The sequence below is a fragment of the Ostrinia nubilalis genome, chromosome 1 (assembly GCF_963855985.1).
Source record: "Ostrinia nubilalis chromosome 1, ilOstNubi1.1, whole genome shotgun sequence".
In the NCBI taxonomy this organism is placed as follows: domain Eukaryota; kingdom Metazoa; phylum Arthropoda; class Insecta; order Lepidoptera; family Crambidae; genus Ostrinia; species Ostrinia nubilalis.
In genome coordinates this window covers 13,341,467-13,367,809 of record NC_087088.1, presented here as the reverse complement: position 1 = coordinate 13,367,809, position 26,343 = coordinate 13,341,467, and the positions used below count along the sequence as shown (strand labels likewise).

At 37.7% G+C, this 26,343-nt stretch overlaps 1 protein-coding gene across 1 annotated transcript in view; it reads left to right on the top strand.

The window, feature by feature from the left end:
* Positions 1–579: 579 nt before the first annotated feature.
* Positions 580–26,343, top strand: part of LOC135073164 (voltage-dependent calcium channel subunit alpha-2/delta-3) — a 79,910-nt gene continuing 54,146 nt past the window's right edge. Inside the window, exons 1-3 of the mRNA XM_063967219.1 lie at positions 580–836; positions 11,105–11,186; positions 19,677–19,787. Coding sequence (XP_063823289.1) covers positions 733–836; positions 11,105–11,186; positions 19,677–19,787 — 297 coding nt within the window. The 5' untranslated portion in view covers positions 580–732. The remainder of the gene's footprint in view (positions 837–11,104; positions 11,187–19,676; positions 19,788–26,343) is intronic.

Sequence of the window (26,343 nt, the reverse complement as noted above, 5' to 3'; positions counted from 1 at the left end):
TGCCAACCAGATTATATTGTTTTCCAAATTACCTACCTAAATCTATTTACCCGACGTAACATAATTCAGATTTTAAAAGTAAAGCTCCGCGCCTCATTTAAATTGACAGGAGCTTACCAAGTGAGTTAGGTATAATGAAAGCAATCCACCCGGCGCACGGTGATCCGCTTAGTCTAAATTATAAAGCGGCGGAATTTTGGCGGTAGTAACGCTGTGACATTCCTTAGAAAGCGGGAGCGCGGGAATCAATAAAGGATTTCCTGGCGTCGTGCCCACGCATGTGCGTGGCGGCCGCGTGGAGCGACCACCGGCCGTGACCCCGTGCACGCGACCACCAGCTCGCGCCGCCCCAGCCTCCGTGCTCCATGCCCCCATGATCCCACAGCCTCCGCTGTCCGCATCGGTCACTGACCATCGCTTCGCAGCCGTATGCTGAATAAATCTCGGTAATAAGTAGTAGGCCGCTGCGTTATTGGGCGTATGATTCGCGCGCAGCGTCAGTGCGGGCGCGGCGCGGGGGGCGGGGGAGGCGGGGGGTGCGCGGCTCACACGCTCCGTCCTCGCCCTGCGGCCCGCACCGACACCGGCCGCGTCCGAGCTGACACTGCACGAGCACCGATGAGTCGAGTGGCGTCCGCCCTTCCGTGACATTGTTGTGACTTACGAGTGGTGTTGTTCGATGTAGAGCGAGCCAGTGCAGTGGTCGTGTGCGCTTGTCATGTGGGGAGTGCGATGGCGCTGAGGAGGAGCATGTCGCCGCGGCGCCCGCTGGCGCTGCTGGCGTTGCTGGCGGCCGCCGCGCTCGCCAACCAGCTCGAGGATATCCCCCACAACGAGTAAGACATCTGCCATTCAATTTTCGGAGATAAAATTAGCGGACGTGAGAGATGCAAGGAAAAGCTCGAAGGAAAACATCACTGGAAAGCATGAAGTTCCTTGATGTATTTTCTTTACTCTACATTTACCTTTCTGGCATCCTTTCAACAAGCATAATCAGAGTAACTAGGTAGCCAATTTATCACGAAAGTCGACATTATCAAAAATACGTAAAGTTAAAGAAAAACAATGCGAAAGCTCTACGCTCTGCGCGTAGTAAAATTTTACATTATGAGGGTTGATCTGAGCAATATTTATCACAATTTTGGTATTGAAAACATAAATTACTGTAACAGGCATCTTTCTTTAATGGAAAGAGAGTCACCGGTCGCAGTATACTACATTTTTCTCGTAGTACACGTAGTACGTTACCTATTGCAAAAAAAATACAATAGCTGCTTAATATTTTATTTATTTTTTAATTAGGTATAACAGTGCTTCCGATTATTTACTTATCGTCTGAAGTAACATGCCCGTAGCATTTGTGTTTTTAAAAATCCTTAGCTCATTTACGTAAACATGTTCACTGTAAGGATTCTGAGAATCTGCTCAGGTTTCATAATTTGAATATACTTTAAGCGGATTGCTCTGGCAAATTAGGTAACAACATACATCAACGGTATAATATTCGGGAAGGCTCTAATATACAAGTTACAAAACCTACCTACTAAAATCTTGCTATATTCAGCTGAAAAATACGTTCAGCAATATGCGACTACTTCTGTTCATTGATCACTGGATAGTACTACATAAAGCTGTTATAAACAGCGTATTTGATATTGTAAATAAGACTTCTTTACGTTTGTATTCTCCGAACTTGGAAAGAAAATTGGGACAAGGATAACGTAATGCCTCGATCGACTTCCTCCTACAACTTTAAATGACAAAATTTAAACAACTTTGCAACTGATTTGCCATACACACATACGTAACTGTAGGTACGTAGTCTTGACTCAAATAAATGAACCGATTAGGTACTTTGGCGACTGATGTCTGTCCAGTCGTTAATGAAAATGATTGCAATGTGGATGTAGTTCGGAAGATACATATGTCATGCATATCCCATTTTTTAATTATCAACAGTCTTTTGGCCATAGTTAAGATTAAATTAGGTATTTATTTACTAAAGTCTACGATGAAAGTTTATACCTTCATCTGGCTGTTACCATTTAGATAGAAACTATGTTCTACAAACAACGTCTTAAATATCTTATCTTTTAGGTCATAGGTCGCTTTAACTTTAATAATTATATTTTTAATTTTATAGCATGTTTGTATTCATCGCTTACAGGCAAATGTTATCTCAGAATTAATGCAGCTACTACATAATTAGCTAATGTAGTTAACAATCGCACGAATAGAAATTATACATACTTACTCGGAGATCGACTATACCTACTTACGAGTACATACCTAGTTAATTCAACGCATGTTACCACTACCTAGTATCCTGTAATAAATAATATTATGCAAACTGAAAATTCTGTTGATCTCGTCCTTTATTGCTTAATTTTGCAAATGAAATATACAAGCTTCAATGTTTCCACAAAAATAGGTAGCAATTTCAGTGGCACCCGATAAAGCTATGCGATGCGTTAAGCTGAAACACCGCCGCGAATATAATTGATATAATTCTGTGGAACAAAATCCAGTGAATTGTATTTAAATGACCGCAAACATTACAGCCTTTCTTATTAAATAAATGAGTTCAACAATATTTGTATGTGATGTATGAATATTTCCAGTTACATACTCGATAGTACATAGCTTCTGATTTCGTAGAATTACCTACTCAAAGTTCAATGATCCGCCAACGCAATAAGGTACAGTCGACGGCATATAGACAAATATGACACCTCACGTAGTTGTTATAAGTGCTACTTTGCTACAAAAATCTGTAGTCTGATGTAGGTACGAGTACCTTCATTGTACATCGCGAGAAATCGGATTTAAGAAAACATTCTAATAATTTTGATTTATTATAAAGCAAGTAGTATGTGAATATAAGCTAATATGTATAAGTTAAAAGTATATCTAGGTATTGTAAATTCTTTATACGTACTCTATTGCAGTCGTGTTGTAAAACGTCTATATGCGTGCAGATTATCATATTTGAATATATTTCTAATCGAGACAACAACACCATTGGAAAGTATTTTGTTACAATACGAATGTTATAATTTTTAGAAATCTTTTAACCACACATTTTTACTTAGGATCATTTACGTGCCGATTAGGTAACAAGATAACATTTCACCCTTACCTAGTGATATTTTTAAGCATAAATTAAGCTAAACCGATAAAATCTATACCCCATTCGAACTGTTAATCACAGTGACTGATAGGTAATCAGCATTTGCGCGCGCCCTCATCCCGAAACCGCCCTACGCTTCCGCCCATGAGATGTGCCCGATAACGGCGCGCTGAGCGGGCGCACACCACTAAACGAAAAACTTCCCGGCTGACAGCCGCGAGCTGATGGATCAATCGTGATAAATGGCTGTTCAATTCAGTCAACTTTCGGAGACAATCAGCTTCTAGCAAAAACTTGACACCGGCAAATACGGTTTGGTTAGAGGAATATATTATGTAATGTGCCTACGCTATGCGCTCCACCGCGAGCTAGGTCGTAATATCTATTGATATGGAAGAGTTCGATGCACCGCAGCACCGTCGCAGATCGTATATTTTATGTTTAGCTTTTACGTTTACATCATGTAGAAGAGACGAGCCGCTCGATCGTGTGAATTCAATCTTACTTTAGTAAAGTCTAAAGCTGAGTTGCACCGCCTTATTTTACCCATAACAATAACCATAACCGGTGCTTTTTATATGGAATCTGACAGATTTTTGACGTTTATCTAAGTTAAAGTAAGATGGTGCAACTCAGCCTTACAATATGAAAACTGTTTCCTCCATAAACCCGAGTTATATTTAAAAAAGTTAAATTTAGTGTGTTATAAGTACATAAGTATACCTAAAACATAATAGTGTACTTTCATGGGCAAAGTGTGCCAGCTTAAATATTTAATTACTCAAATACCAAAGCTTTATAATACTCGTATTAGTCAAAAATAGGTATACAAACCTCTTTGCATAAATAACAGCTACTATTTCGTAAACTAGAAGGTAAATTATTCACAAACACTCTGAATACTCGGCAATCATTTTAGAGGTAGAGACTTCCGTGATTTTTATAATAACTATCGAACGTTGCTGTTAGTTACAAAGCTATTATTACATTTTGAATTCTCTTTACACTAAGGTAAGTATTCATTTTGAACAAGAAATTTTAAACAAAGGTACCTTATTATTTTAATGCAACAAAGCGCTGGCTCCGTCTACAAACAAACGGAGAACTAAATTAAATTTCACCAAAGGATAGATGCAAAAACAGATACAATTTGCAGTGGGAAGTTTTTTGCTCTTAGTATTTGCATCGCAAATATTTTCAGTCTATTAAAGAGCTCTCCAACTTTCGCGGTTTGCTGCGGTCGTTATGGACGCTCCAAGCATGAGACTATACATCTCTTAGTTACATCTACTTATATTTCTTCAATAAATTATATGCAAAATACTAAAATACTAAACTAACTAAATATTTAGACCGCACAAAACAAAATTAAAGCAATTAGGTACATTATTTAACTTCAAAAGTAAGCATTAGTGCTCTAAAATTTCTTTTGTAAAAGCTACGAGTATATTACTATTTTGCAAAGTGAAATGAAAATACACATTTTCTAATAAGTGATATACCAACTTAGTGAATTGTGTAAGAATTACCATGAAATTATCTAAATAAAAACAAAAATCGCAACATTAATCTGAAAACTTAGCATAAAGTGTCTAAAAATTTTCTTTAGTCTCAGAATTTACCTGGCGGGTTTTTACTTAATTGTAATTTATTCCAAGTATTTTCGTTTACGACTACGTTTATACATCGTTGTTTGACCTTTTATCTACACACAATCTTAAATACCTAAATCATCAGATATAAAAGCTATCCAGAGCTTAATTAATACGTAGCACCCACGCGTGGCCTTTAAAACATGTTGTTGGTATTTCACTGATCTCGGCAAATTGAAAAAACGATACTGTCAATTAGCTCGCCACCTACACAATCGAAGTGTATTAAAGTCAATTAATCGTAGTATTGTAGGCGTTCTGTTTTACGTGGATACGCGCAGGGCGGGCGGATGTAAACAGCGCGGCCGACCACGCGCGTAGGCGGGAAATGCCTTACGCTACGGCCCGTAGTTACCGCCGGTTCAGACATGTTTATTACCGATAATAATTAGTCAACCTCACTCAACTCAAAAAAGTGAAACGATACTGAACATTTCAGATTTTTTTTGTGTTGCGAAGTGTTGTAGCACTTCAATGACTACATGATTGGTACATATTTTTTCTTTCCTTCGTTATTGAACTTATCTTTTTTAATAATCAATATAATAAACTCGATCCGTATTTAATATTCAGTTACGTGGCAAGAAACTATGAAGCCGCTTCTTACTCATCGACATTTCAAACAAAGAAAAGAAAACAATTGCAAGAAATATAGCACTAGAAAGGAATATTTAAAAGGTTTTCTCTTTCAAAAACACAGCAAACTCAAACGTTTACTAAAGCCAGGAGTGCGAGCTTCAGTTACCGGTGAGCTATTATTTATTCTGCGGTCGAGGCAAGATGCCGTATTTATGGTGCCGCAACTAGGTGCAACACTGGCGAAGTGTAACTTTGCTAGCCTGTAACCATGCGTTACAAAGTTACCGAGATGAATATTAATAAGTATAGGTCTCTACCACAGAATTGTAACATTTATTTTTGGTATAAATAATTTTTTTTTACGATAAATGAACATATTGCTCTGACACTGTTCAACAAGTTAGGTTTTCTTATAAATAATTTAGTTTATTTAAATATTAATTCAATGAAGTTTAAGGGCGAGAGAGATACGGCCAAGTTATTAGGTTTATGATACCACTAAAAGGTGCCCAACCGCAATAAGCATATAACAGATTAGTTCACCTTAAATAATCCAACCAAATTAGGCTGTAACCACATGATACGACGTATCTCTGATGTAATGGACACCCGACTATGATTAAATTGTTAGGCATGTAAGTGCAGTCTTACTATGGAGAAACTTTGACAGGTTAACTAACTACTTATAATTACCAAACTGGCTTGGTATTTTAGGGTTCTATATTTCAAGGACTATAAAGTTATAAACGGAAACTTTAAGACTGAGTTGCACCACCTAACTTTGACCGTAACTACAAACGATAACCGGTGTTTTTGTATGAAGTTTGAGAGATTTTTGACGTTTATCAAAGTTAAAGTAAGATAGTGCAACTCAGCCTATATACGAAGCTTTTTTGTTGAAGTCTGAAAATTGTTCCGTAAAAAAGATTAGGTAGTGCTCAAATTACTTACTAAAATAACGTTAACTCCTTCAAATAGCCAACTTCTCCCTTACCTCTGCTGTTATTTATTTATGCTCATAGTTTTTCCGTACCCCCTTATAAATAGAATCCTAGGCTTTTTATACACTTCCTCAACCCTTCGTCAGAACTGTGACGTAATCACGTACTTCTAAAATCAGTGACGTAACTGAGTAGACCAAAGGTCAAACATATCGTGGGGTATGGACGAAGTTTGTGATAATATTAAGGATAAACTGAAGGTCCCTAATATCTCCCGGACTTCGGTGGGCGACCGCTTCGCGTGGGTGTAAATAACAACGAAACAAGGGTAGGTAGAGATAGTGTGGATGGTTCTGGAATAGTAATATGGTCATCCGGAGTTACGAGTACATATACCTTTGATTATAGGAATAGACGTTCGTGATGATTTATCTCAGTGAAGTACTATGATGGTATTTTTTTATCTAAATATCGGTATCATCAAATACCTTTTTTAAAAGTTACAGACCCCAAACTTTGTTGCAATGTAACCACGCGAATTTTTTTTTTGTGTAAGTTCGTACCACCACAGGCACGCGTGTTATTAGTTCACCATCCTTGTCGTAGACTCGTAGCTTCTCGTAGCACCAGTAGCAGTTATAAAGCTCATTAAAGCCATTTAACAGCACGAAAGCGGCAGCAAAACTTTTCAAGAGTCAGAGTTTCCTAATCACAACAAGCACTGTCACTTTAAAAATAAAGATAAGTTGCGTTCTTGTTGATAATGGTATAAAAATTAATAAAAAAAACACAAGAAAATCATACCTAAATACGTTAGTTATTGAAGCTGCAACAAGTTTTATTGTATAACCTGCTTTATTCCATGGTATGATAAGGTCTCTCACTTAAATAAGTTATTTTAAATTAAACTCTTCTTAATCTGGTAAATTGTATCTAGAAGATTATAAAGTTTAATCTAAAATCTTCATAACTAATTTTCTCGTAGCAATTTCGTAGCGAGTTTGCTAGGAAAGTGCTACGAGCCTGACGTTTTTATGCTACGAAGGTATATTAAAGTGTTGACTAATTGTAGTGAAAAGGTTAATGTGATTTAGGTAATTATGTCTAATTTATTTTCTTACTTTATTGATTTTTTTGTCGTTTTAATCTTAATAGTATTCGTATTCGTAGAAACATGACAAATCATGTCAAATAGACATAAGTATTCGTAAAAAATTTAATAGGTATGTGCTTCGATGTATCGATTAGTACAAGATAGTAAATGTGAATCAAGTAAAAATAATAAATCTACATCAATGCTTTTAACTATAACCTCAATCATGCAAAGTGAATGAACTTTGATCATTAATACCATTTTTATGTTTCCATTTACATACAAAACATGTAATTAGAAAATCAATAATGTGAAACGTTTTGTGTGTAGGTACAACTCGAATACTAATATCATACTAATTAAAATCTCGTTCACCGTGAATTTTATATGAAGTCCAAATTTCTGGCCGCTCGACCCCAATTAAAAAAACAATAAAAGTATATCGGCCGAGTCAATCGGGCGAAAAGGCAATCACGCGAAATTAATTGAGACATAAATTGGATGGTTGTCAATTACGTGTATTCCTTTCGAGAGAGTCGCGGGGAGCGTGCAAACAGTCAAATGAAACTAGTTATGATCTGTTTCCACAACGTAAATATTTGCGGAGCGGCACGCGGGCACATGTCAAAGGCGCCGGCTCCGGTATTGATCTAGCGCGGAGGGCGGGCGGCGCGTACTACGGCGGCTTACGTAAGCCGCGCGTCTGACGGCCCGTCTGCGAGCCCCGACGCTGATTAATAAAACAACCGTTATCGACTTGCTGCACCGAGATATCATCGGCTCCCATCTTTAATGAACTTACTTTAACAACACGCATTTCGACGCCAACTTCCACCACCAAGGCTTTCAATAACTCCGTCATCCGATTTATTTGATACTTAGTGAAATTAATTTGATCCCTCTCCGCGGATCCGCCGTTTTATTTGCCAAAGCTGGCGTTTATGTGGAAAGGTGATTTGAAATCCGCTTTTCTTCATTCCATTTCTCCTAATATCTTATATCAAGACATTTTCGAAGAGCATGTGATAAATTATGATGACAAATATTAAAAGCAGTCAGCATTTTATTTAGCTCCTAAATGTTTTTCATTTTAACCATTAAATTCAATACTTTCATGTATACTTATCATTGAAAAAAATGTTGATCGGTTAGTTGGCTGACAAAAAATCTTGTTTTTTTATCCATTTACAATGTCTAGACATAAGGCTTAGCTTAGGTATTACGTAGAAATTGGAAAATATAAAATTCCCATCACAAAAAAAACGAATTAAGGCTTCCCGTAACTAGTTACTCAACATGCAGCAGTTGTGTAGTAAAACCGCCGAGTATTTCAGGCAATTTCACAAATTTAGATAGAGCCAAATTCGTGGAAATTGGTTTACCGGCAGGCCACGCGGCGACGCGCCGTGCCGGCTAAACCGATTACCGTAACAAGATACTTTAAGCGGGTCCTTGGACTGTCTAGCCCTTCTCTTTGTTTTTTGGCGTAATCACAAGCTCCTTAAGCTAATGAAGTTGTTGTCAAAGGAACGACCGAAACTTCGCTTATATTTCGTAATATCAGCCAAACATTTATCAGAAATACTTCTTCGTAAGCTGACTTACGGACTGGTTACGACGGTAAATAAATTACTTTCCCATTAAATATCAAATGTTTGGAAGCTGTAATAAGGTAACGTAAATGAAAATAAAGTAATAGTTGATTTCCCCAGGGCCTTATCTGCTTCGGTAAAAAACGACATTATTATAGCTCCAATGTCGCAATAATGTCGGGAATTTAGATGCGATCTAGTCATAGCAGTCTTAGAAAGCCATTTTCTTCGAGGCCGGTCGGCCGCGACTCCGTGTTTCGGCACGCTTGCCGCCACCTGACGTCTGTAGGAACATTTTAAATAATTTTAAATTCGGAACTTCTGCCGGTGACGGCCGAACTTGCGCGAACAATGCCCGCGGAACATTCCCTGATTGCTAATGAGGACATTGTGGAACAAGTTGAATTAAACGAAACGGAATAAGGAAATACGGAATTGTACTGGTGAATATTCGACCAAAAATTCGGACGTTTTGAGTTTGCTTTTGGATACTGACTGCGCCGCGGCTGATGCGGTGTTGTTTGACTTATTCTATTTATCTTATTAATTCTCGGTATCATCCGCATCCGTTTCTTCGTTATGAAATAATTTATAAATTCAACCTATGTAATATTTAACTAATTCTACTGTGTTTAAGTTATGCGGCCATGACATAAAATAGTACTTCTATTTAATTCTATTAAGTACCTACTTTTATTTAGAGTTAAATGGGTAAGTTAGTAGATACTATCATCACGCTATCATTGAATGTACAAACTAGTAGGAATTACGCTTTCTGTTGCTTGTAAAAACTCAAAAAATAAAGTAGCATGAGAAACGTCAAATAAAATATTCGTATACAACAAAGGGGCGATGTTCGATTATGAAGGAAGCTCTTATTTGGCATCGTAAATCAAGATTCCGGCAAAATATACAAAACAGAGTGTTTGCCGACCGTGCGTGTTTCCCGCGCAAACAGCGCGCACTTTAAGGCTTTTAGCCCAAACGTGCGAGCTTCGCGCGATTCGCACTTTTTCACGCCACTACAAACGAGGGCAACGCTTTTTATATCGTGAACTTGGTCGTTGCTTGTCGTTACGTTCCTGTGCACGCTTCGATAACTTTTTTCACTTCGCATAATTAAATTATCTTCTTTTACAAAAATCGTCGTACTTACGCGTAAACTATGTAATAGTAACTACAGTGTTTTATATATATTACCTACTTACACAATGGCAATTTTTGGAAGGGACCTTTCATATTATATTTCGTTGCCTAGTTCGGTAGGTACCTACACGAGTTTCAGTTGAAATGAAATTCATGTTTATACCAATTTACAAGTCACCGAGTCAAGGTTTGCTTGGGCAAGATCTTGTCTCTCCTTTAGTGATCACTCTTGAAGCTGACTGTACCATTTTATCGCAGTGAGTGAGGAGCTTTTAACGTAATTTCCAATCACAAACAACTCTGAAATGATGATGAATGACTTTGGGATGCGAAGCCCGCTAATTAATCACAACAATTAAATAACAATCCTTATTAATAAAGCGGCTAATTATGACCATCACATCTTCAATAAAACAACCAAGTCTCCAATTAACGTCTCTCGCTGAAAACAATGGCCTCAAAACGATAGGAAAACTCATTTGTAAAATTTTTATTCGAGGCTTGCAAGAAACTGAGAATTAATGGGAAAACATTTTCAATCGCGGCCGACGACCGAAACCCGCACCTACCGTGCCGTTAATTAAATTGGACTCATCCCATAACAACGATATCGGTACATTTATACTAGTCACATAAGTACGACAAACACGTACCTACGTGTATCCCGAACGGCGACTTTATATGAAATAAGGGGTGGCTAGCGAACCGGAAAAAATGCTTAACCTGCTTCCCCCAATCACATTTACTTCCCCGTGCCAGAATTGTGATAAATGTTTAAAAAAGATTCTTTTCTCGAGCATTGTCGTATCGTTTCCCCTCTCATCTTCTCTTGACTTTTATGTAATTGTACTTTTTATGGAAGATCGGGCGGTAATATTGCCGGCTTAATAATATTTAAAGTTGACGTTTAGAAATCGAAAGCTATTCGCCGCAGAGACCTTTATAGAACTGTAATCTTCCGTTTGTTTCAGAGTCAAAAACTGGGCGTTAAAGTTCGGCGTGGATCTGTGGGAGTTCGGGAGGCACTTCACGAAAATGAACCAAATACAAAACGTGAGTGTTGCGGTTTTTTGCAGAGAGGGGAAGTTTCTTTTCCCCTTGGTGGTGTGAGAGCGTGGAGCAAGTAACTAGCCCGGTCGGACGCGCTCGCACAAAAATGCAGCGTGCGAGTGTTCGCGCCGCCCGCCCCGACCCAGATACGTGGCGGGCCGCAGAGGCCGGCGGGATACACTCGAGGTACTCGCTGTAAGCTTGATGCCCGAGCCTGCGGTTCTATTGATGATTCGAATTAAATAACTTTTAGTTCATCTCCAATTGACAATTCAATCGATTTCCAATAAACATTTACTTATTCATGACGGAACTATTGTTAAACCTATAAATCTTATTGAAAAGTTGACTAAATTGTTGTAATTTTTTAATTGAGTACCAATACAAAACGATACTGAACGCGAAGTATAGACAAGTACCTACCCACTTAATTTTAGGTACGTTTAATACGATACGATATATCTAAATACAGAGATGCCTTAGATTGGATGTATCTTAAATCAGTTTAAGGTATTGCAGACAATAAACAAATTACAAAGTTCATTATTAATTGACCGTATTCAAGATCAAAATACCTTAAAATTGAATTGGATAAACCACTTTAGCCTTCACTCCTAAGTGAAATATAAGATTATTTCATTATTATGTCCACCACAGCAATAAAACAATCAAAATTCTGCGGAGATCGCTCCACCAAGCAATATAATGTTTCGCTAGCGAAACTTTCCCATCTGAACTTATTCAATATTAGCACAGCGCCTCTGATCGAACCCTCCCGGAGTGCTATTATTCATATAAATCATTTATATTATTTTACTTTCTTATGTAAGCGCAAAGTTCCTACTTTGTTCATTAGGCCCTTGTCTCGGATGTATTGGAGATTGAATCAAAGTATCTTCATACTATGAACTTGTGGAATAAGTATTCCGACTCAATTCAGTTCGTTTATTCGGAAATGCGAGTTGATCCAAGTTTAAGTAATTGAAGCCTGACTTCCCAGCTATTTGTCTAATCTGCTTTATAGGCACAGACTCCAGGCCTGATTCCTAAACAAATTAGTCTAGTCTTGGTTTAATTAGCATAAAGAAAAGGGAAACACTGTCTTTTTTTTTAAAAAATATAAGAAACAAAGAAGTATACTCATAAATACGATTAATCAATAAGCACAGAAGGCAAAACTTTCGTTTTGACTTTTTATATTCCAAAATATATTTACAAAAAATCCTATTTACTCCTAATAAACATTTTGATGTAAAACTTGAGATGACATTCCTCCTACTTTACCAAGCTAGTACCTACAACTTGCTACAACATACAGGGTTGTCTATTGTTCTATCGCTGGCCTATTTACTGAGGCTGGGATTGGCCACGGAGGCCATCCCTCACAGAACAATCAAATTAGGTTAAACTCGTCCAGAGCTAGCTGCGACTCGCGAACTAATGTAGCAAGGTACAGACGACATGGCAAGCTAAACACTAGGAACTTATTCGATTGAAATAGGTGCGATTTTGCAAATGTAGTCTGGTGTTATGTCTTTGTAATTAGAACAAGTATACATTATCCACCGTTCTGCCAATTTAGAAAAAGATAAAATGTTTTTTTCATTGAAGTAACAGTCTAGTTTCTCCTCGCTGAATCTTCTTCTGCCTTGAATCTCGACATTCTAACGAGTATGAAATTCCTTGCCGGTTGCCGCCATTCCACTCGTTCGCCAACTTTAATTTCATTAGTAATACATTTTTAATTAATAGCTGCTAGGTAATAAAAGTTGGGCATTTTGGCGGGTGTTGGGCTGTAATTTTAATTGTTGGAGATGACACTTTTGTCCCCGCTTGGTTCGAGTTAACTTCTTAACGTTTCAGGCGAGAACTCTACAATGTCAATATTCGATTTAATAACCTTAAGCCATGTTTTTACGAGTTTGAAAAAACTGAACTTAATTATTTACTATTATAAGTTATAAAATTATTTATTTACTATTATAATATTATAACTTGTTAAATTCAAGCGCAACTCTACTCTCTAACATGACAGTTTAATGTTGTAGCTTAAATATCAGAATAGCACATAAACTACAATTAGTACTTACCTACCTACTTTTTTATCAAAATCTACACGAAATTGATGATAAAAGGTCAAATTGACCACCAAAAAACACAGCAGGTATGTAACTGTAACCATAAAAGTTTCATCTGACAATCAACTTGCTTCAATCATGTACTGTCATTTGGCAACGCCAGACGCCATTGTGTTACATCGCCAAACACTTTTAGCATCACTAGCAAACAATATTGTTGCCAAGTGAAAACAGAGTTAATCCCTATAAGTAGGCATAGAAAAACTTTATGCTTAGCTTTTCCCAATAAAAAAGATTAAACCTACTGAAAACAACTTTACGAGTACTTCAGTAGCCAATGTATTGCAAAAATAATAGGATATAAAATATGGCCCATAGAGCGATTTTATTAAGCGTGTTAAGCCGCTGCCTGGCGGGTCTAGATCAAAGGTGAGCTGTAGCAGGATTTTCCACTTGAATTGATGCTTGGTGGGGTTCGCCGGGCGCGCGGCTGGTGGGCTAGTGCTACGTCCCCGTTGATCATTGATTTTTAGCCCTTTTTAACCTTTTCCCTGCCCATGAGAATATAATGAACGTGCCGTAAATGTTTGTGGAGTTTACATAAGCTTGGGTGAATAATAAACTAGGCAGTTATTGAGTTGAAGCAGTGATTAAGTAATATTTTAGCGTTCGATTGAGCTGAAAGTTTACATCGTGAGTGAATGATCAATTCTATGTTGATTGAAATATTACTGACACTGTTAATGAATGGGTGGTCATATAAACTCCATCAAACATGATATACCCCAGCGTTAATATTCGGTGTGTACAGCCTTGTGAGCCTTACATAATAGCCTTAGAATGACATAAAAAAATCCAGCTCGCTTAGCATTAGCCTTGTTAAACCCGTAAAAAACTTCCCTCTCCAACTACATTTCTTATCGAATCGTGTGTGTGCCCGACATAAACCGTGTGCAGGAGAGCGCGGCAGCACTACCCCTTTCTGTACATATTTTTTGCCGCCAAATGGAGTTCCCTTGTGCGCGCCACGCACAAATGCGACCGGCCGGAGTGGAAAATCCTGTCCAGTGCCGGCAAGAAACCGGACCGCACGCCTTGCGTCGTGACAAAGCGTTTTTATCCTTATTATTTACCCTGCCATCATATTTAGAACTCTATCATTACCCCACTAATGTGCAAATTCAGTTCACTGAAAAGCTCAAGAAAATGTATGGTCCCTGTCTGTTCCAACTAATTCGCCGCACCAGTCTCCGGATGATAAATGATTCACCGTCCGCGACGATTGACGTTCGGTGTACAGCTTCGTAATACCGAGATTAGATGATGAATTATTGAGGCAGGTAGGATCTAGTGTGCGGGTAGTTGAAAACACAAATCGGAGGTCCGCGAGGGTGGTGACGTACAAGGCGGATTAAATTAACTGCCTTAATTGGATTTAGGTTCCTTGTTAGCCAATGTGTCCCCGCGGGCGGCTGCACCACTCGCCACCCGCCGCCCGATGTGATTAAACACCGAATCAAATCTAATATCGTGCGATAACTATATTTTATCGTATAATTTAGGCACTTCACAAGTTGCCTAAATTCGCACCAGTACGAATATTGGTTTACATGCTGTATACTTTTACGAAAGAAGTTTGTGTTTATAAAAATACAAAACAGTTCTTTCTTTATCAAGCACATATTTAATATTCCATATACCCCTCAAATCAATTATTATCATTATATTCAATCTAAAATCATAAGTCACGTAAATGAAGTGACAAGAAAATTAATACGGGTCGGGGCTTCGAGGGCCGTGTTAGCATCGAGTGTCGCCCTTAATTTATAATGCAGGGCGATGGATCTCGCCGGAGATAGCGAAGCCCAAATCAAACACCCGCCGCAACACGCACTCACCGAAACGCACGCACTGTTCAATTAAAGTTTCGTTCAATAGACGCTTAACCTTTATTCTTAGGATTTACTCGTATATGGGCACGTGACATTAAATCCCATATTTATCTTGCACAAGACCAGACACGATTTCATCTGATTTCGATCAGCAAACTGTATACGGCAATAAAAGTATGCTAAAAAGGTTACATGGTTCGTAGACACATAAATCATATTAGCCGAGATAGCTGATAATCTCGCTAGCATATTTTTTAAATAATTTCTCAAAAAATCAGAAAGACTCAAACGCAATTTATAAGGTACTTGATACAAATAAGGCCTACCTAACTTTAAATGCTTATATTTCAATAAATATTAACGCCAGTCAACAAAAACAAGGTTAATTAACTTCTTCCATCCTTTAATTTTAGCAATAATACAAAAAATAACACAATTTTTAACTAAATCTATTCAAAATAAGCAAATTACGAAACCACTGATTTTGGCTTTATTAAATCACCTACACGGAATAAGGCCTATATGATTCAAATGCCTGTAGACCTTAAAATTGAGGTTGTATTAAACAAAATGCGGTAATAAAACATTAAACACGTCGATTTGTTTGCGTTATCAAAATTTTACATACCAAGTAAACAGAAATATACTGTATATCTCTAGATAAACTTAAATTCCACTTATTAAGAATAATACATAAATTATAGATAAAATTAAATATTCATAGTAACAAAGTAATGATTCCTGACTTAAATTATCAAAAAAAATATCAAAAACAAACAATATTATTTTTTTGTATAGGGCTTATTAAAACACCGTGTTCGAATAAGGCCTACACATAAAACCTTTTAAATAAATCAGTTTAGGAACATCATTTAGTCTTGATTTTTTGTAAACAAAATGAGATCTCAATTTTTGTTAGAACCAGGGCATAAAAAGGCTTCTGAATCATCTTTACAAACTCCTACACAATCTTTATGATACCACCAAAAGCAGTCCTTTATGGTAGCATATCTGCTACATTGTCTTCGAGACAAGCATGATAATATCAGCATTAATCCTTTAGAATTATACATACGGCTTTTTTTTTCTTATTTTTTATTGGTTTTGTATTTTGTTTCTTTTTTTACAGGTTTAGTTTTTTTTTTTACTCTGTTTTATTTTTATTTTCTGTGCTGTTAGTAACATTCTTATTAAATAAATATTTAGTTACTCTTTGACTCATTTAGTTTAATGAATTTGTCCGTAATCAGGTGTGGACATAAGTATCCAATATGGCCTACCATGCTGAAATAAGGCCTAGGCCTTATTAGATATTTCGCTCTTGTTGTCTTTAAAAATTTACAAATAATGCATCTATAGCCAGTAGTACAAATTAAGGTAATTATTAGCTAGTAAGAAATATTCAGAAACGATTACTAAGAAAAGCTTAATCTAAAACAGCGTTATTTTACCGAAAATTTAAGATGAAATCGCCAGATTTTTATAAGAGAGCACGAAATCACCCACCACCTTAGAAGAACGCGTGCCAATTGGTGCTGGGATCGTGGACCGGGACGCTCTTGCACTCTACCGGGTTGTAGGGCATATGAGTACGTGTCCTTGAAGTATTATCCCGGTTGGATTTGTTTATCTGTGTTTTCTGATGTATAGGCCTTATTAGAACGTAGGCCTTATTTGTATCAAGTACCTTAATATCAACGTGCTGCCGAGATATCAGCTGGCAATTTGATACAAATGTAGATGCGGAAGTAGACAGTGCATCTAGCGCTGTGCCTACAAAATTGACAATTACGTAGCACCTCGTAGCACTCTCGTAGTCTCGTAGCCTGGGTATACTCTTTATAATATTTAACGTAAATGCAGCTCTCCAACATAGGATTTATTGGAAAAGTTTAATGTTCTTTGAACTTGAACATCTTTGACAACAATTATTTATCTAACCGGCGATTTGCACCTGTTATTAGCAATAGGAAGAAATAATTCAGCATGATTTATATGTACTGCGCGGAGCCAAAGTAAAGCCATAATAGAGCCGACAGTAATTAAAAATAATAATAAACCAACAAAAAAGGCCAACAAGCGTATAGGTACCTTTATCAAAGAAAACTTGCAGCGCTATAGAAAGGGTTTATCGATTATACCGGGTCTAGGAGTGTCGTTCAAGACAATGTAACATGTCGGGCAGGGCTGGCGGGACCGACCTGGACGTCTCTATGACTTGGCGCCAGGGTTGCCTCGTTTTAAATGTTTAAAAAACCTAATTATAACAATACCTAAGTGGTCTCAGATTATCCAGGCCCTAGATTCTCTTTCACTAGAGTCACTTTCCTTATTGTAGACTTCTATTAAAACTTCACTGTATGAGTATTAGAGTAGTAATTTATACCTAAGCTTCTTTGATATTGATAGATAAATAGCACCTGTAACTCCCCCAGGGTTGCAGGTGTCTACGAGCGGCGGTAATCACTTACCATCAGGTGATTCGTTTGCTCGTTTGCGTCTTGTCCCATAAAAAATAGCGCTTTGGGAGGCAGCCCTACTAACGTCGCCATTTTCCACCCGCGGTCGAGGGCACCTACCCTTAAAACGAACTTTATTGAGTGAGCGGCAGCTGCTTTTCCGGAAAAATGTTATATCGCCCTTCCATAATCTTCGATATTGGCCCTTTCTTTTATTTACATATTCTGTTGCTACCCTGTTTTGATTAGGTGTAGCCATTGTGATTGTCGCGGTGACGTCACAACCTGTAACGAATTTTACGTCGCCGTTATTGCTTTTACCTTTTAATGACAGCTCGTTTATTAATACCTCATTTCCGTGACGTTAAGTAATGATATAAAATGCAAATTCATTTACGAGTATAAGGCAGCCGCTAAATATAATTACAGGTGGGAAGTCGCTTTAGCAATGTTTATAGATTTTACTTTATACAGCCTACGACGCGGTCGTGACATGATGGGTATTTTACCATATTTAGTGGCAATGATGATCTGTATGATCAAAATTGGTCCCAATTAACATCATTTAATATGTCGTTACGATCAGTTTCACCTATCCAACATGTTTAGCTTTTCTCCTTTTACATTTTTGAAAGTTTGTTAAGTTAGTTCTATGACTACAACTTCGCTTTATACTCCAACTCTTCAAAAACTAGTCGATTAAAGACGACACTTAAACGTCAAAAAGCTACATTGATAACCCAACAAACATCACAAAGGGGAACTGAGAAGCCGTGTCGGCATGACGGGTCGTTCAAAAAATCAAAGGACGGAACTGCTATAAAAAAATATTTATCACAACGACACAGGACGACATGTCATTAGATTTGATAGCGCGCAGGCATTGTTGCCTTTGTAGGCGACATCGGGCACAATCCAAAATTCAATAACAGCGGCGCGGGCCGGCGCCTCCGCGAATAACAATCATTTGGCAGCCAGCATCCGCCAAATTCCGGGTGTGTTCGTTCCATTTTTAAATTTGAAAGTTCTCGCCGCGGCCATGTTGAGACAGTGGCGGTTGAAGTCGTGAAGGAACACATGGAAGGAGGTAAAATTATAACACCATTCGTGACAGATGATCTTGGCAAAGTCAAAGTCAAAGTCAAAGTGCCCATACTGATCAACTGCCCGACTAAACTATCGGCCGACGAAAAATCAACGGTGTGCGCCTACTCTAAAGCGTACTACTCTTCAGTATTCCACACCCACCAGTGAGAGCACTGAGCAGTACTCGCAGTGCTAGAACGGAACACCCTTTATAATTACATTAGCATTTTGGCAGTTTTTGATAGTTTATCTAGGGGGACCCCTATAAAATTAAATAATGTGTCTACCTATTTTGTTTTGTTAATCTTGGTTATTTATTAGAAAAGAAAACTTTTTCAAACATTTATTTTACTTTTCATACTGAAACATACTTACATACTTTATGCTATTAGTTAACTTTTAAACGATTGTCTAGTTGAGCAGCATTCCCCCCGCCACCGCCGAGTCCAATAACTCAACGCGTAATGTAGCGCGCGCGTCGCCATTGTCGTCATTTCGCAAATTATGCCACGCTACATGCCTGCCAATGTTTATCTGTTCCGTGGAAGCACTAAATTACGTGCCTGCTCTACGCAGATATTACTAGCTGGTATACATTCGTTATAATCTGTAATATCAGGGAAATGATTGTACGAGTGCGAATGCGTGCACATTTATTATTCAGTTTTATGGAAATTGCATTTAATGTGCAAGTTTATTTTCAGAGTATTTTTTTTTTTAAATTGTACAAGTATATATACGTCTAATATTGTATGAGTGTATCCTAACAAGTAGGTACAGGCAAAAGCCTCGAGGCTCTCTGTTCTTCCCCATTGGAAATCAAAGTGTGCCAGTATTTTAAAGTGGTTTTCAAGAGCTCATTGTCTCGTCAAGTCATTCTGTCTTATGACAAACCTTAGGGCTATACCTCTTCAAATATGCAATTTGTGTCAATTTTGATTCATGTTGATGATGATTAAAATTATGTTGTTTGTGCAGAAATACCACGAGTACAATGTGGATGTGGTGCGGAAGGACGGCCTTCTCCTGGTGCGCGAGCTGGCCGCCGAGGTCAAAAACCACATGGATTTCAAGACCAACGCTGTCATGGTAAGTAAAAAAAAAAAAAAAAAAAAAAAAAAAAATTAAATAGAAAAAAAAAAATAACTTCTGAAAAGAACTGCTGTAAAATGTTAAGTTCATTTGTAAATTTAAAACCTTGTACATAAATAAAAATAAACGTCTATAAAGTATGGAGACTACAAGTTTGCTCGTAGACATTAGCGAGAAACTACCACCACTTGCTCTAAAAAGAATACACTATTGATTTAAAACACATCAAATTGTTTTGTCTGAAACCGAACTCCGGCAATTTCAGCCGAAGATTAAAAAAAAAAAAAAAAAAAAAAAAAAAGTACTAATTACCATAGTTATACCGTTATAACTTTAGCTTTGCTCTTATAAATGTACAATATATGCTGTCACATCAGACGCAACATTATTTGTAGTCCACCTGAGTTCACAGCTGGGAAAAGGCCTTCCTGAATACTTGCCAGCGAGCCTTATCCTTCCCATGTTTTTTTTTGTGACTGAATAGTTTTCTTTCGCTTGGAGTTTTGTTGTATTTTCCTAACAAATAAAAAGATCATCCATAATTTTAAAACACCAACTTTTATAGGTACAAATACGAACAATATAAAAGATTTCCTGAAAAAAAAAATCATACGAGCTTATGTAAGTAGGTTCCTAATTTTGTCTATTCACTTGACCACGAAACAAAGAATCCAATTTAGTTTTTGCTAGCTAATGAGAAGAAACCCGTAAAAAGGCGGCATTTTCTCGTTAAGTGTAATTTTAATTAGAGGAGGGTAGGTAATTGAGTGAAATTAAACTTACGTAAAGGCTCTATAGCTGTACATGTAAAAGCACATAAAGCCTTACAAGATCAAACCTTAAGCAAGCAATAAGAGCTTCTAGCGTGTATCTAATAAGAAAGTTATGTTATTAAAAACTCCAGGCGAAGTAGTTTCAATCGTGAACAAAACTATGGGCCAGCACACAAGCTGTACCCATGCCAAATAATCTATTGATCGGGTTAGCGGTTGATACTTTATTACGTAACGAACACGATCGACGTTTGTAAAATAAGATATACTCGAATATAGGTAGTATATTTTAGCTGCATTTTCTATATTTACCTATATTTGTTATAAATGGGAATTAGATAAAGTTGAGAATGAGATTCTTATGATCACGCCAATTTGTGCCCTTCTACAACACTTTTACTTACTCGTACACTTTTACTCGTGTTTTAGTAAAAATGTTGAAGCCGACTATAGTATAATCGGCTTCAGGCTCAATGATCTAGAGACTATGTGAAACTTTATTTGACTCTACTTTCTAAGTACTCGTATGACTGTGGTGTAGAAGCTATGTGTCGAGTACTTTTGTTACCGTACGTACCTTTTTTACATTACAACAAGTCCGTATTTGTCTTCAATATCACTTGAATTCAGTGATGACAAGTGACCACCCAAACTCTGCAGGGTATGGAGGTCTAGGACGAGTATAGTAGGTATAACTATTCTACCCTTCTTCAAGCTGCTCAAAAATAAGTAATTTAATGAACTCTTGCTTCGCGAAGGTTCAGGATGCCGCTCTATATATCAGTTTTAATGCTCAAAAGTTTTAAATTATGATTAAAAATAATGTTATTTTTTTTAATTTTTTCCTCATTTTCCCGTCTTTGCTCATAAATAATTGCTGTACATCCTCTAATCCTATTTTCGTGGAAGTTCATTATCCTTATTTCATAACTTTACCTTGTTTTAAAAAATAATTTAATTTATGAAATTAATATTACATAATTGTGTTTTTTTTTTAAAAACAACAAGTTTTATTAAATATTAAGTTTGATTTAGTTGGTATGAGCGTTTTAATAATTTACTTTACTCTGCTGCACAAACATAGTACGAGTACATAGGTAGATGTGTCTTTTCCGCAGTAACGAAATGCGCATAATAATGTGAAGGTCAAACTGAAAACAGAGAAAACCTTGAGGAAGCCAAACCGCTTTCCCGAATACGGATACGAGTACACTTAGCGAAAAGCGAAACCTTATAAAACGGTTATCTACTTCCAATGTCCGTATATTTCGATGTGATAAAGTCGTGTAAGGAGATAGGTATTTATCTTTTGTTCTGTACCTGACTCGAAAGATTTACCGAAGCGATTACTAAATCGAATCTATAAAGAGTGAACAATTGTCTAGAGCCCAGTTTTCATTTAGAGCACTCATTAAATATCCCGCCTAATGGTCAGGATTAGATTAGGTCGTCCTTTATATTCTGTCATGTTTCATTAAGTCACATTGTTTTCAAACGACGGTATTGTTCCTCTGAAAAAAGGCAGAAACAATCCCTCATCTGAACGCTCTAAGCTCGGTTTCATTGAAAAAGTCGAGTCGAGATCGTAAACAATGTTTGTCTTAGAGAATGATACAAATCACTTCACAAAGAGAGAACGTTCGTGAAAAGGAACGTTTTAACAATGTTACAGTTTGTAGACGAGCAACAGTTCAGCGAGCTAGCTCGGAGGTACGGGAAGCAGCTGAAGGAGGTTCCCTAACGATCCTCTCCTTTCTTTATCCAACAGGATTCAACACAGAACACACAAAAGATGATATAATTGATTTCCGCGCCAGCGCCCCTGAATACGAATGTGATCGAATTGAGACCGTGTAAAGCCCAACTGTATTGTTTTTGCATACCCACCCAGCCAGTCGTGCACGTAATAAACGTCGCGTTTATATAGAAATAAGAGCTTTCGTTTTCATATATCACTGTGTAACATACTCGTAGGTACTCAAGTCAATTATACAGAAAAGCCATTTAAGATTTATAATCGTTTTCGCATTTTCCGATTAACATATTCTATTATCTACCATAACATACCATCCTTTACTAGTATCTATTAGCTCACATAGTCCAAGCCGCAACTATTCTGGCAATGGCAAACAATCCGAACACCGCGGGAATTCTATAACGAACAAGACAAACGAAATCAGGGTTACCACCCTCCCCCCGCCCGATTTGAAATAAAACGCAACGGGAAGCGAGCATTACGAGCAAGTTGCGAAGTGGTGAGATATTGCCACGACAGAGCGACGTCTCTGCATTAACATATTCAGCAATGGCGATACGAAGTTCGTCGCTCGGGGCGCCCGCCCCTCGGCCTTTCGCGCTTTGCCACCACACCCGCTGATATTGGAATTCTTTTGAATCTCAAACTAGTCGGACTGCTTACTCGGCCAACTTTCGATGCAAACTTCATGATTTCCATTGCTATGTAGGTTCGCTCTTTGTGAGACTTTAATCGTTCGCGTGAAGTGAAGGCATATCCGAAAGTTCCTAGAGATAAAGATACTCAAAACGATTGTTATGTCGTATAGTACAAGCGTTGATCGTATTCGTATAGGACAGTACTTATGGTAAGCTCAGATTTACTTTAACAATCGAGTGACAATGATGTACTGTGTAAGCACTTAGATATCTAAATGGGCTCACCCATAAACATCTTTTTACTTGGGCAAAGTTTGTTGAGCGTGTACTTACGTTTTGGTAAAACATGTAATAATTCAAGCAGCGAGAAGTTGAACAAAGTTTTATGAAGGAGCGCGAGGCCGCCGGCGGGTGTGAAAGCCAAGTTGGAGCATGGCTACGGCGTGTAATTATTCGATCCGCGCCACCTCCACAATGTCATTTGAGGTTTTTGTCAGAACTCTGACTTTCCGTAAAAGTTCGTTTTTGTCGATTTGTACCCCACCCTCCTAATGAAGGCCTACAGGATTCAATTAACCGAAGGGATTGGAATGTTTTGTGATTTGTATCCAGCGCGGAATTCCATCAACGCGCTTCAATTCGGCCTTGCAACGTTCTTCCGAATTGGGTCGGCCAAAAAAGTTTCTCTGGAAGAATTTGTTACACATCTAGCTTTGCATCGGAAGGTGGTAGAAAAAAGTAGAGTAACGGCGGCAAATGCGAGCAGATATACTTGGACGAACGGCTCACTAATCTGCTTGAGTGCACGCTCCGCATAGCACCGTAATTGAACCTCCATTAAAGTTTAAAATTTAACCTGTAGGTAAGCTGATTAGAGATTTATACGACTTCATCTGAATATTTAACGCAAAAACGGTGGCGTGCGCCGCAAACTCTGGTCTAAGCCGATACGGGTTCGGGTGCCGAGTAATATACACTGGGTAAAGTAATATGTCAGCGGTGCAGCGGCGAATCAAAGGCATATTCGAGGCGTGCGTGACGTAGCGCATCGTGCCTAGAATCTTGCTGAATGCACTCGTTCATCTCCCCCAGTATTTGCATTCTGACACTGCACTCCCAATTTGATGCATTGTAAAATGAAGCGCATAGTATTTGAGACTTGATCTAGTAAGTACCAGGTGCGTCCTAGTTCATGTTATTTATGTAGGATAGGAAAGATAAAATAGTGAGCGAAGCCATCAAATGATTGATTTCTCATGCAAACTTTTATCTCCTTCAAGTTTATGTACGCAAAAAATAGTATCTAGCAAAATTCATTTGGGCGGTAAAAGGTACGTACTTTCGTATTTGTAATATTTTCTTGACTAGAAAACTTTAACGACAATAATTCACGCTTAAAATGAATGCAAAGTTATATTTTACTAAGATATTTAGCTGAACTGTAGGTAATACCTAAAGTTAAGTTTTAGTCAACCTGAAATAATTTAAATATTCCCTTACGTTTTGACTACTCGTACATTCTCCTATCTTAGTATTATCAAAGCACCCAATTCCTTTAATGTTGAAGCGTGGTTGAAATTCCTATGTATCTACACGAACTTGAGCAAAATTCAGCTAAAATTACCGAGTCGCTATGCCTGGCGGCGGGCGGCGCATCGATTGAGCAATAAATCATAATAATATAATAGGTATAATGTAAACAGTGGCCGCGGATGATGCCCGGCCACCCCCTAACCTCTGCCCCTTCCCGCGCCATGCTTCATTTAACCACACAGAATCGACAATCAGGGGTAACAAATTAAAAAACTGTTTATAGACGGGACCTTTACAAATGTATACTAATTATAAACGCGAAACCTTGTGGTGGTGGATGGATGTTTGTTACTTCTTCTTGCATGATCTAACTAAGGGATGGATACTGATTAAAAAACTTATTATTTTATTCATCAATAAGCCTATAAGATTACAAAGATAGTGTGTAGGTATGTACTTAGAGACTAACGATATTCACAATGAGGATAGGAAGACTTGGAGTAAGGAATAGATAGAAATAGGGGTTACTTAAATCAAGAAAAACTTCACTTCAGAAAATGTATTTTGCCAACCCTGAAAACATAGTTTGAATATCACACACGATACCCTTTATCGAAGTAGTTAATTTTCGTAAGTAAGCACACTCCACTTATCTGCAAGTCAATGCCTTCTAAATCTGGTGTGTACCACGAAAAATGTCTGCAGAGCTCATAATCAGGGATGTTATGGATATCCGTAACCGTAACCGAAACTTTCGGATATCCGAAATAAAAAAATATCCGAAACCGTAACCGATTCAAAAGTTTCGGATAGTTTCGAATGTAGGCAGCTTAAATTGTTTTTGTATAACATTATAATTGTAAAGGTATAACAGCCTGATTTACCTTTATAAGTAATGCCATCTGGTATCAATTTTTATTACTTTTTATTCGATGTAAAGTGTGCGTCCATGAATGAACCGTGTTGGACAACTATTGCAAATTGCATTCTAAGGCACAGATATCCGTAACCGTAACGGAAACTTTCGGATATCCGAAATAAAAAAATATCCGTAACTGTAACCGAAACCGGTATAATATTATTCCTATATCCGTAACCGTATCCATAACCGAAACTACATATCAATAACATCCCTAAGTCATAATCATAACCGTTGCACGTTAGGGCAGAATGTCCTCTTTCACATTGTGCTCTGCAAATAAAGTTGTTGTAAAAATGTGAGTCGTATTTTAGGCAGAGTAATGAAGTGGCGAAGTCGGCGGCCTACTTCGTACTTCCAAATGCGCTAATGGCTCGTGTGCCACACGTATTGTAAATTTGATTGTCCTACGGCATTTTAATGGACATTTAATTGTAGAAATTAAGGCTATCGTTTATTAAATAGGTTTGAACGGCCTAGTCCGTTTTGTTTGCGTACGCCAGCTAATAGAGTCATAAATAATTAAGTATGTTTATTCGTTGTACTTAGTCATAGTACAAGCGCTGCGTAGTATCAGGCTTGTTGATCAGTGTGAAATTGAACATTACTCCTATGTTTTAAGTACCTACATCGTACATAGCGTCGCTTAAATCCCTTGTATCTACGTTGGTGCTCGTTATTCCGGTTACAATTTTAAGTAAACGAATCAAATAAGATTAATAAAAATCGTTACTTCAGTTAGTTGTAAAATTAGAATATAGTGTCTATTTGTAAATAGTTCGACACAATACGGGTAAACCAAACAGGAACTCCAAATGAGTTGCGGACCTACTTTAGAATGCAAAATAGGATTGTTCCATTCCACCCGTCGTAACCGAGCATAAGCGCCATTTACAGCGTATTGTTAATGAAACCTTACTTAAAATTACTGTAG